Here is a 10,541-nt window from a genome sequence, read left to right as displayed (position 1 = left end):
AGCTACTGGCTTTCGAGCTGCGCCCCCTCGGAGGGTTTGCTCCTGCTGTTCCCGCAGACAGAATGCCCTTCCCTCCCCTAGCTTCTTCCTCCCCTGGCCCTGGGGACACGTCCTCATCTGCCAACACTTGGTTTGGGCCTGCCCTGCCCTCTAGGGTTCATTTTGGGACCCTGCTTCGGGCCCTCTCCAAAGGCAGTGGTCTGTCTCACTGTCACTGTCTCTCTGCTGGCTGGTGTCCCCAACCTGACCGCGGCTCCTGCCCTCACACCTCCCTCCCTGCCGTTGGCACCGGGGCCTGGCTGAGCTGTGCTTCCAAGCAAGCAGGGCTGCCTCTGAGAGGGTGTCCACGCTCCACATGCCAGCATGGGGCCTGCCCCACCAGCATCGCCCCTGCTCTGGGCACACATCTGGCGCTGTCACTTTTGGGGGACGCTCTCCCCAGGTGCTATCTGCAGAAATGACACACGTTTATAAGAAGTGGCTTCGTACTTTCACAAGTGATAATACATCATCCTTTATTTTTCCAGGCTTCCCTGGGATCTGACACGACATTGCGCTAATGAGAAAATGGGGGTTTCCAGTTGCTCAGGCTCAGATTGCTAAAAGGAAGGAAGCATATTAGGTGCTAAAAATTCCCCTTCCCTGGCCAAGCTGGGCTGCTGAGAAGCTGGGTGTGCACTGGGACTTGGCATGTTATGGGGCTGGAAGGAAACTGAGTAACATCTACTCACAGGTGGGAACACCCAGGACAGACAAAGGGATGCAGCCCCAGGGAAGGCTGGGAAACAAACAGCGGTGACACCTTTGCAGTGTTTCATCTGCCTCAGCGCATTTTACAAACATTCTGTGACCCGCATCAGACTTTAACCCACGCCTGATAATAGACACAGCTGCCCCTCGGCAGGGACCAGCCAGCCTTCTGCGGTGGGACACTCTGCTAGCTTCGCAGATCAGAAGAGGGTGGTGTCTCCTCTTCTTCTCTCTGCGAGTGTCTGGGTGTCCATCTCAGGACCATGCATGGACATGGCTCCTGGGCACGTTTGTGTTTTGGTGTGGGAAAGGCGGCGCCCCCAGCTACGCCACAAAGGGCACACCAAAGCTACGTCAGGCATCAGGCTGGGTGCGTGGGGATCCTTTATTCCGGGGCCCCAACCGTCAGAGGACGGTATTTTCTCTCTGAGACTTGGGAAGTAACAGTGAGGAAGATGGTAGTGGCTCTACTTCACGCATACTTGCAAACAGCGTCAGGTAGGGGGTCTGCTTTTAAACATACCTGTGTGACAGGTAAAAAAGAAAAAGAGCAAAAGCAAACGAGGAATCCTCTGTATCAGGAACACACCGGGAACCCAGACCGCACAGACGCGGACAGTGGGCAGTAAGGCTGGAGGCGCTCCCTTCAGCGAGACTGTAAAAGTAAGCTCTTCATATATGTCATCTTATGTTTAAGTAGGCTATGCTTTTTAATAAAATAAAAATTTCTGTGTTATTTTAAAGATATCATCTAGGCATCTAAGGGATGATTTGGAAGAAAATGCAGCGCATGGAGGGCCCTGAGGAAGGTGCCCTGTCAGGTGGACATTCGTCCCTAAGAACAGACTCGTCACCGATGGCTGCAAAAGTCGTGCCCCCCACACTTGGTGCAGCCCTGACGGCTCCACAGCACCCTCCCTGCCCTGGTGTGCAGGCATGTGCTGTGTGCAATGCTATGCCACCCAGGGCCAGTGGGTGGGTGGGGAAGGGACACTGGGACCCATGTGCCCATCCACCCATGATTGTGTCAGCATTTGTCATTGACAAGCCACCTCAAATCTCAAGTCCTGGTCACCTCTGTGCCCCAAGGACCTAGTGCGGGGACCAGGGCACTGAACAGAGCCTGGAAGATGGGCTGGGGGTACGTAAATGTTCCTCAGTCTCCTGGGACAGCTACTCTGCAGCATCTCACTGACGCCAAGCCACAGCAGGAAGGGAGCAGTGCAGCACAAGGCCGTCGGGGCCCCAGCTACGGGCAGGAGTGCTGCTGGCAGAGACCGCACCTGCCGCGGGACCACCTCCCGCCCCGGCCCAGCCCTCCCCAGGCGCCCACTGCCCACCCTGTGGCCGCAGAGGAGCCAGAGCCAGGTGCAACAGGAGGGGCGGGCACGGTTCCCACCAGGTGTCCACAGTTTGCTGCGGTTGCACATGGGGTCAGGCACACGGCAGCCATCAAAACAACAGAGCTTTCTTCTTGAGGTCATTCCTCTTCCAGAGCGCAAGGCGGTCGAACTCTTCCGTGCTCATCCCAAACACTTCCTGGAACTCCGCAGGCGACAGGTGTCTCTAGAAACGGAAGGAAACAGCAGAGGGGGCGCAGATGGCAACCTCGCAGCATGGCTGCAGCGCCTCCAGGTCGGCCCTCCACGTGGCCCGGGGCAGGGTCACCGCCGGGATGCGATGGCCTCCTGCAGCACGCCAGGCCCTCCGGTTCCCCAGATGCCCTCCGCATCCCCCTCACTCCCACTTTGCACCCGACCTAACTAAGCCCAGAAGAGACCCTCTGGGACCCGCAACGACCAGCAGCCGGGCTGGGGCAGAGCCCTGCCTCCTGACACTACACAGGCATCTTCCACTGCAGGCTCAGCTCACTAACTGCCCAGGACTGGGACTTCTGCCTGCCTAGGAGCATCTGAGGTTTCAGCAGATTTGCACATATTCACATCTATTGCTTCATTTAAATCCACGGCCACCATTTACAAGCAGGATGGTTTATGATGCCCCATTTCACAGATGAGGAAGTGGAGGGGTGGAAAGTGAGCAGAGAAGGCAGGCAGGGCCCAGGCCTGAGTTCACACCTTTCCTCTTGCCCAGCGTCTGCCGTGTGGTCATGAGTTAGTCTCTCCAAGCCCCTCTCCTCTCCTGGGACACAGTGCAGAGGCTGCACAGTGGGAGGCCGCAGGCACAGATGTCAGGGCCTCTGGGATGCCGGGGCCTCAGCCTCCTCACCTGTATGATGGGATCTTTCTAGTGTCTGCTGGCTGGAGTCGTGGGGATGACCACGCCAGGGCCGGTCAGCACTCAGGGCCGGGCCTGCCATGGGAGGGCAGCAGGTGCTGACCACAGTAACTAGGCTCTGGGCTGGAGCCGCCTCCACGGACCCTCCTCTAGTCCTTCAAGATGGGGCTGGAACAGGCACCAGCACCCGTGCCCACCAAGCCTTCTCAGGGAGGGTGCGGCCTTCCCCCGCTGCCGGGCAGCTGCTCTCCTCTGCTTGGCCTGGGGGGCGCCGAGGAGAGGAGGGAAAGGAGGTGGGTCTGTGGCACGAGGGGTCGGAGGACCTGGTTCAAATCTCCTGTCTGCCCCCTACTTACAAGGTGTGGCCTCTGTGCAGCTGTGTGGAAACTAGCTGGGCACTGCCTCCATAAGTTCAGGGCAACCTCATGCCCCAGAAATCCCAGCCCAGGCAGAACGGAGAGAACCGAAAACAGGGACTCAAACAGATACTCGCTCTGCCACACTCACAGCAGCGTTATTCACAACGGCACCAACGCAGAAACAACCCGCCCGTCCATCAGAGGATCAGCGGATCCGCAAATTGTGGTGGGTCCATGCAATAGAATGTCATTCAGCCACAAAAAGTGGTGAAATTCTGATGTTTTCTACAGTGCAGGTAAGCCCTGGAAACATGATGCAGAGTGGAAGATGCCAGCCACAGAAGGCCACATGCTATGTGACACCGTTTACAGGAAACATCCAGATCAGGTCAATCCATAGGGACTAACACAGATGGTGTCACCAGGGGTGGGAAGTGACTGCCAGTGGGTTTGGGGTCTCCTCTGGGGAGGTGAGAATGCTCTGGAACTAGACCAAGTAGGTGGTTGCCCTACATCGTGAATGTCCTAAATGCCACTGAATTGTATACTTTTAAATGGTTAAAATTGTGAATTCTATTTTATGTGAATTTTCCAACACAGAAAAGATTCTTGCAAAAAAAAAAACCTGTGGTTTCCTTGACTTCAAAACAAAACTACTCAAATACAGGTTTGTGATGATCAAGGGAGAAAATGAAGACATTCGGTAAACTGTGGAAAGTACACACAGCAATCACTACCATTTGTGTCTTTCACAAAAATCACCAGATCTGGGTGGCATCATGGGGTTCTGGAGCCCAGTGACTGGCATGATCTGGAGGAGGGAACCCCCGAGACCCCTGAGTCTCTTGCTGAGTCACTGAAGGCCCTGCTAATCGAATCGGGGCCTGGAGTCCTCAGCACACACGGACACGCACACCCCAAGCTAGTCTCTGCCAGGAAGAGGCCATCAGCTGCCTGCTGCCGTCCTGACCGTGCAAACAGGAAGAGGATCCTGGTCCTGCCGGTAATGGACGGTTCACCTACGGGACGCTGCCCTGGGCTTCCTGGTGCGCTCAGGCATCCACAGCCCAGCCCACAGAGCTTCAGACTGACCATCAGACAACAGCCCCCCTTCAGGAACTGAACCCGTCTCCCCAGTTACTGCGGATGGGCCAAGGCTCTGAGAGGGGGAGCTAGGAGGAGGATTGCTTCTGTCATTCAACTTAAACTGGTCGTGAGCCAGGACGGGCCAGAGGTGCAGGGTCCCTGGGGTGGGTGGAGTGGTGAGCAGGTGTGCCGGGGCGGAGCAGGAGCAGAAACCAGTGTGCGGGCTCCCTCACGGCCGGGCAGGGGGAGGGCTGGGGAAAGGCGCCCACAGGAGGTGGCAGAGAGTGGGAGGGCCCCCTCCCCTGAGAGGGACCCCCCCCCCAGCGAGACAGATCAGGCCCCAGGCGCTCCAGCACTCCCAGCCTGGGGTCAGGTGTTAAAGGGCCTCCAGGTTTGGCCATTCAAAAAAGGCAGGAGACTGGGGAGGGGACAATAACCACCATGCACTGCAAGCTGGGAAGGAGAGTAGGTGCCTGGGGGCCCCCCAGGGATGCCAGGGGACAATGGCAGCTAGGCAGCTGCCTCCAGGCTCCCCTTTGTGCCAGGAAGGGACTGCAGGGCTGTGGGGCTCTCCAGGGCCGGCATGGCCCTGGCTCTGCAGTCCCGTGCGGCAGATACTCCACCCTCAGGACCAAGGTGCACTGGCAGTTGAGACTGAAAAGCTGCATGGAAATCCAGGGCCAAGGGCCATGGGCACGCCCAAGCACAGGGACTCCTACATGGGAAACGTGGAGGGGCACCGGGAGGGGTGGAGGAGCTGGTCTGGAGCCTGCAGACAGGCCGTCAGTGTCCAGTGTCTGAGCACAGCCAGACCCAGCAAGGTGCTGACCGTCCTGGGAAGGCAACAGGGCCGGACCTGCAGCTTGATTCAAGGCTAGCCCTCTCCTTTTCTGCTTTGTGTGGGGTCTACAGAGCCCTGCTTAGGTTTGGGTAGGGAGGGCCAGAGGCCAGCCCCTGGGACCCTCCTGATGCCCCCTGGTCCTGTGTTCCTGCTGCACACAGGAATGCACCCCGACCCCCTTACCCCCTGCCCCATGCAAAAGTTCTTTTTGCTCCCTGCGTGCTTGCCATAGCGGGTGGGATGGGGCGGGACACAGTGGCCCCTGTTCCTTGAAGGCTCGCCAGGAGGAGGGGCGGCCCCACCCGCAGATACCTTCCAAGGCCAGACACAGCTGAACTTCCTGAAGCGCAGGAAGGAAGCCCCGGGCGTGGGGCCTTCGCGGGAGGTGGGCTGGCCTCATTCCGGGACAGCCTCACTCCTGGGGCACACCGGTCCCCCAAGGAGAGCCCTGGGAGGAGGCCCTTGGTGAGGCCCGGCAGGGGCCCCACATGCTTCAATGTGGGTCTGCTGCATGGAAGCTCCAGGGCAGCGCCGTACAAAGACCTCTGTCTGCTCAGACATAGGGGTTGCGGCCCTGCCTCCTCCCTGCCCAGCTGAGCCGAGTGACATGACCTCAGTTTCTGTGTCTATGGAACAGGACTAAGCATGCCTGTGACTTCCCCTGTTCTTCCTGTGCTGGAGAGCCGGCCCCTCCTCGTCCACCAAGGTTAAGACCTACCCACTCCTCAGACCTGGGATTGGGTCTTAGCTCCTCCAGGAAGCCCCTCCTGACTGCGCCCCTCTCCCCAGACTCCCGGAGCCCTCAAGGCTCCTTTCCATGGTGTAAATTCTCACAAGCTGCCAGCAAGATGTCCTTGGGTGCAGAGCTGGGAAGAGGTGCCCCGGAGCGCACCGGGAGGCTGGTTCTCCCATAAGGATACAGCAGATGTTTATGGCCTTGAGAACAGATTGTAGTAACAGGTAGAAGGGAGTTGGGAAGGGTGAGTTTTCCATATTTATTATCTTTGCTTTAAATATAACTTTTTTCAGTGTAAGTTTACATAATTTGGTCTTCAGTAATGTCTGGGCTTAACACAGGAGCAGGTCCAGCTGCCAGTGAACTCTAAGCAAGCTGTATTATAGGGGTTCCCTCAACGAGCCCGCAGGGCAGGGATGGGGACCCACTGGACCTGTGCACAGGAGCCAACAGGGGTGCTAGAGGGGACGTGGGTGGGCTGCAGGATTTCTGGGGAGAAGCGATGTGGAGGGCTGGCCTCCATGCCTGCTCCCAGGCCCTCCTGTACTTCCTGTGGGGCTCCAGCCGCTGGGGCACAGACCCACCCAGACCACCCCCACCCTTTAGAGTCTAGCTGGTGGGGAGCCACATCAGAAAGCAATTCATTCCGTTTGAGCTTCTGGGACCTGGGAGGCCTGGGAAGGCTTGGCCAACACCCTGTGATGCCTTTTATTGTAAAGCATTAACGGGATTTCCGCCAGCATCTTACAGCCTTAAGGTCGTTTCTGAGAGGAATGAATCTCTGACTTTGTCACCTGGGTCAAAGCAAAGGTCACCCAAAGACACAGCTCAGCAGTGACTAACCTCCAGCTTACAGCAAAAACTCGTAAAAGGATCAGTAGCCGACAGCCAAGAGGTGCCCGCGCAGGGCTGGGCAGCATGCTAGCTTCGCTCCATAGGGAGAGGAGGGCGGTGAGCGTGCAAGGCGCCCGGTGCTTGTGCAGTTAGCTCCTCTCTGCAGAGGCTGCAGACTGAGCCGTGGGCAGCGGCACATGCTGGCTGGAGGTCAAGGACTCCTCCGAAGGGCCGCAGCCTGCTGTGTGCCACCTGGGCCTTCAGGTGGGCAGGTGCCCTGGAGGAAGACCCCCACCTCTCGGTCCTGAGGCCCGGCCATCCAAGCTTCTGGTGGCAGAAACCCCAGCCCTTGGAGACATAGTTGGAGTGACCCCACCTCGGTAGAAACATACACTTGCATACACCTGGCCTCCAGGGTCCGGAAGCCCCACGGACACCCCAAGGCCCATGTGGGGACCCTGCTTAGGAACCCAAACCCCACTGCTCTTCTACGCTGACCGGGACAGCTACTGGTTCGAGGGGCTTTACCTCATCTGCCACCCTGTCCTGCCCTGAGAGCCTCCTTCCCATTTTACAGCCTGAGAAACCCAGGCTTGAGGAGGTCATGTGCCTCGGCTGAGGCCCCACGTCTGGAAAGCCATGGGGCTGGGCCCGGGAGCCAGGCTGGGGGGCCAGAGAGCCCTCGCAGGGCCCCTGCCACCTCCACTCAGCAGGGCCGCCCCACCCTGGCCCGGCACCCCCACACGGAGGCCTGCCCCAGCGGCCTCCCCGAGGGCCCTCACCTCAGCAAGTTCGGGGGGATCCTCAGATGCCCACCCTCTTCATCTGCCCGGCCCGCCCACCACTGCCAGGCCCGCTGCCCCAGTGGGGGCTAACTGGTGGGGCTTGGGCCCCAGACTTGCTAAGCCCGTGACTCCTGGGTCAGCGATGGGCCACTTTCCTCCCGAGGACGGGGTTCTGTGGCCTGGCTCTGCACGCACACCACTTCAGCCTGTGGGGGGCCGACCCCCCTGCAGAGGTGAGGCCCACTTAGCAGCAGGACCCTGGCATCACTGTCATGGCAGCATCGCCAGAATGACAACAGCCACTGCCGTTGGCAGAGTGCTGGCAGAGCTCTCCATGCAGCCACTCAGCCTGTCCTGAAGCCTGCGGGGTGGGGAGGGGACAGGGCCCATGAGGCCAAGTGACATGGTGTCAGGCGGCTGGATCCCCGTGTTCAGGTCACTGCACGCCTGTCCATCTCTCCTACCCTCACTAGGCTCCATGGGAGGAGGGGGTGGTGTTCCGGAACCTTCCAGGGTCTTTGCCACCCCGGGGACTGCAATGCTCTTTTCTCCACTCACACAGTGGCTCCTCTTCACCCTACAGGTCTCAGCTCGAATGTCCCCTCCTCCAGGGGCCCCTCCTGGATTGCCCTAGCTAAGTAGCGCCCTGCTGAGCTTGTCACCACCAACCTGTGTGACTCTCAGCTCCATGAGGGTGGATGCCAGCCTGTTTGCTCACCCAGGACTCCCACCCTCCCATCGGGATAATCCATGTTGTCTGTGTGCATCCCCAAATCTAAATCTGTGCTACCTCCCAGCCTCATCCCCCTCCAACTGTGCTGATCCCACCTGCCAGCCCTGCTCTCGATTTCCTGCCCATCGTCCACCCCTGCAATCCCTGCCATGTGGCCTGGCCTCCAAGGACTGCTCACGTTTGTCCTCTGTGCCTCTGCCCAAGACCCTAGGGTCCTGGGTTCTGGAGCAGACTGTCTCTCAGAGCCGGGCACGTGGCTGGGAACTTGCACCGGCTGGGTGAGCTTAAGCAAAGATGATTCTTTATCTTCAGGGTCCTCATTGTTCAGGCACATTCCGACGTGGACACTTACTGCTTGGGCAAACTCAGGCGTGCGTTTAGCCGCAGGGTCTGGGAACCACAGTCTGCTAGGAGAAACCACTGCCGCACCCCACTCCCAGTCAGCCCTGCCCCCCTGAGCACGCAGAGCACCCGGGAACTCGCAGGGTGCTGAACCGAGGGGGTCCTCTGGGTGAGCCCACACACTGTCACCAGGCCTCAGGGGAACAAGAAGCTCCTCTCTGCCTTTGCTGTGCACGGGCAGTTCAGCCGAGCCAGGCCATTTGGCCAACCACTAGTCCAGGAGCTGCCGTGAAGGCGGCTCACATCTACAATTCTTAACTTTAAGGAAAGATTACCTCAATAGTGGGGGCTTGGAGGCTCAGTACATTGGAGGGCTTAGGAGCAAACGCTGAGGTTTCCAGAGAGGAAGGCCTGCCTCAAGGAGTCGGCTCCTGCCTGGGTCTCCAGCCTGCCGGCCTGCCCCACGGATTTCAGACTTACCAACCCCCCCAGTTATGTGAGCCAGTTCCTTAAAATAAACCTCTTAATATACATCTATGTCTGTCTACCTGCTTCCCTATTTATCTCCTATTGGTTGTGTTTCTCCAGAAGACCCCGGCTGATACACTCTCTAGCCTAAGGAGTGGAATTTCCCCGTGCGTACATGGGGAAGCTGGGGACGGAAGAGGGGCTAGAGATTCCCTTTACAGACTGTGATTAGCCTGGGAAGACAGCATAGAACAGCGGCTCAGCAATGTCTCACAGGCCGCAGGCCTGGGACTGTCCCCTGGCTTCCCTGCCTCCGAGGCCTCCTCTGCTACAATCCCAGTGCCCTGTGCAAACCACGTGTGCTGACACATCCAGTGCTTGGAGAGGCTTGCACACAGTCAGGCAGGGTACATACTAGTTCAATAAACCAGACCTGATAAATCCTCAGACGTCCTACTTAGCCCAGTACTGGCATCATGAAGAGATCTCCGTGACCCTGTGGCTCAGCCTCGTGGCTGACGCTGCCTGTGCCCACACCAGCTCTCTCCAAGTCCCTGGCCACTGGGTGTGGCCACTCCATAGCCCCTGGCCCTGAGGAAGCTTTCTCTAGTCCGCAGACGCCCACATGGCTCTCCCAGAGCAGTTAAGGAGGTGGATGAAATAATGGAATTGCACACAAACACTGTGCCTGCCTGGGGCTCGCTCACTGGAGGGGCTCAGTGGCTACTGAACAGCTAAATAAATGCTCAACCACCCAGCAAGACGGACAGGGCAATGCCATTTGACAGCTGAGGACTCAGGCGCAGAGTGGCTGAGAAACTTGCCCACATCACATGGCCAGACATCACAGAGACGGATTCACACCCAGCTCTGCAGTTTGCTTTTCCTGGGTTTCTCTTCCTACCTGCCATCCCTCACCTTACATGTATCCGTCACACATACACACATGTGCATGCACACACACGCACGCACAGCACCCAATTAATTTTTACCCATTTTTAAATGCTCACAGACCCACATTCCTCCCTTGAGAGCTCTCCTCTTAGTGTAAAATTATACACGTTCATTTGGTTGCCAGCTGATGATGTCTGTCTCCATCAGGCTGAGCCTGGGAGGGCAGAGTTCATGCTGGTTTTTGCTCATGATGCATCCCCAGGACCCAGCTCGGTGCCCGGCACATATACAAATGAACGAAAGACTCAGGTAAGACCTTGGCAATCAGGATGGATGACAGGCCTTGAGCATCCGACAGAGCAGTCCTCCCAGGCCCTGGCCCTATGGAGCCATGACAGGCACCACCGAACATCCGCTCAAACCCACCCTGTCCTCTTGTCAGCTCACAGCAGACCAGCCTGCCTCGCGTGGGGCT

At 58.3% G+C, this 10,541-nt stretch overlaps 1 protein-coding gene across 1 annotated transcript in view; it reads right to left on the bottom strand.

Annotated features, from left to right (window-relative positions):
* Positions 1 to 486: 486 nt before the first annotated feature.
* Positions 487 to 10,541, bottom strand: part of ABLIM2 (actin binding LIM protein family member 2) — a 142,208-nt gene continuing 132,153 nt past the window's right edge. The window contains exon 22 of the mRNA XM_073238021.1: positions 487 to 2,316. Coding sequence (XP_073094122.1) covers positions 2,203 to 2,316 — 114 coding nt within the window. The 3' untranslated portion in view covers positions 487 to 2,202. The remainder of the gene's footprint in view (positions 2,317 to 10,541) is intronic.

Source organism: Manis javanica, chromosome 5, assembly GCF_040802235.1.
Source record: "Manis javanica isolate MJ-LG chromosome 5, MJ_LKY, whole genome shotgun sequence".
NCBI classification, from domain to species: domain Eukaryota; kingdom Metazoa; phylum Chordata; class Mammalia; order Pholidota; family Manidae; genus Manis; species Manis javanica.
Note: the sequence above shows the minus strand (reverse complement) of the source record. Positions and strands in the feature narration are given on the sequence as shown.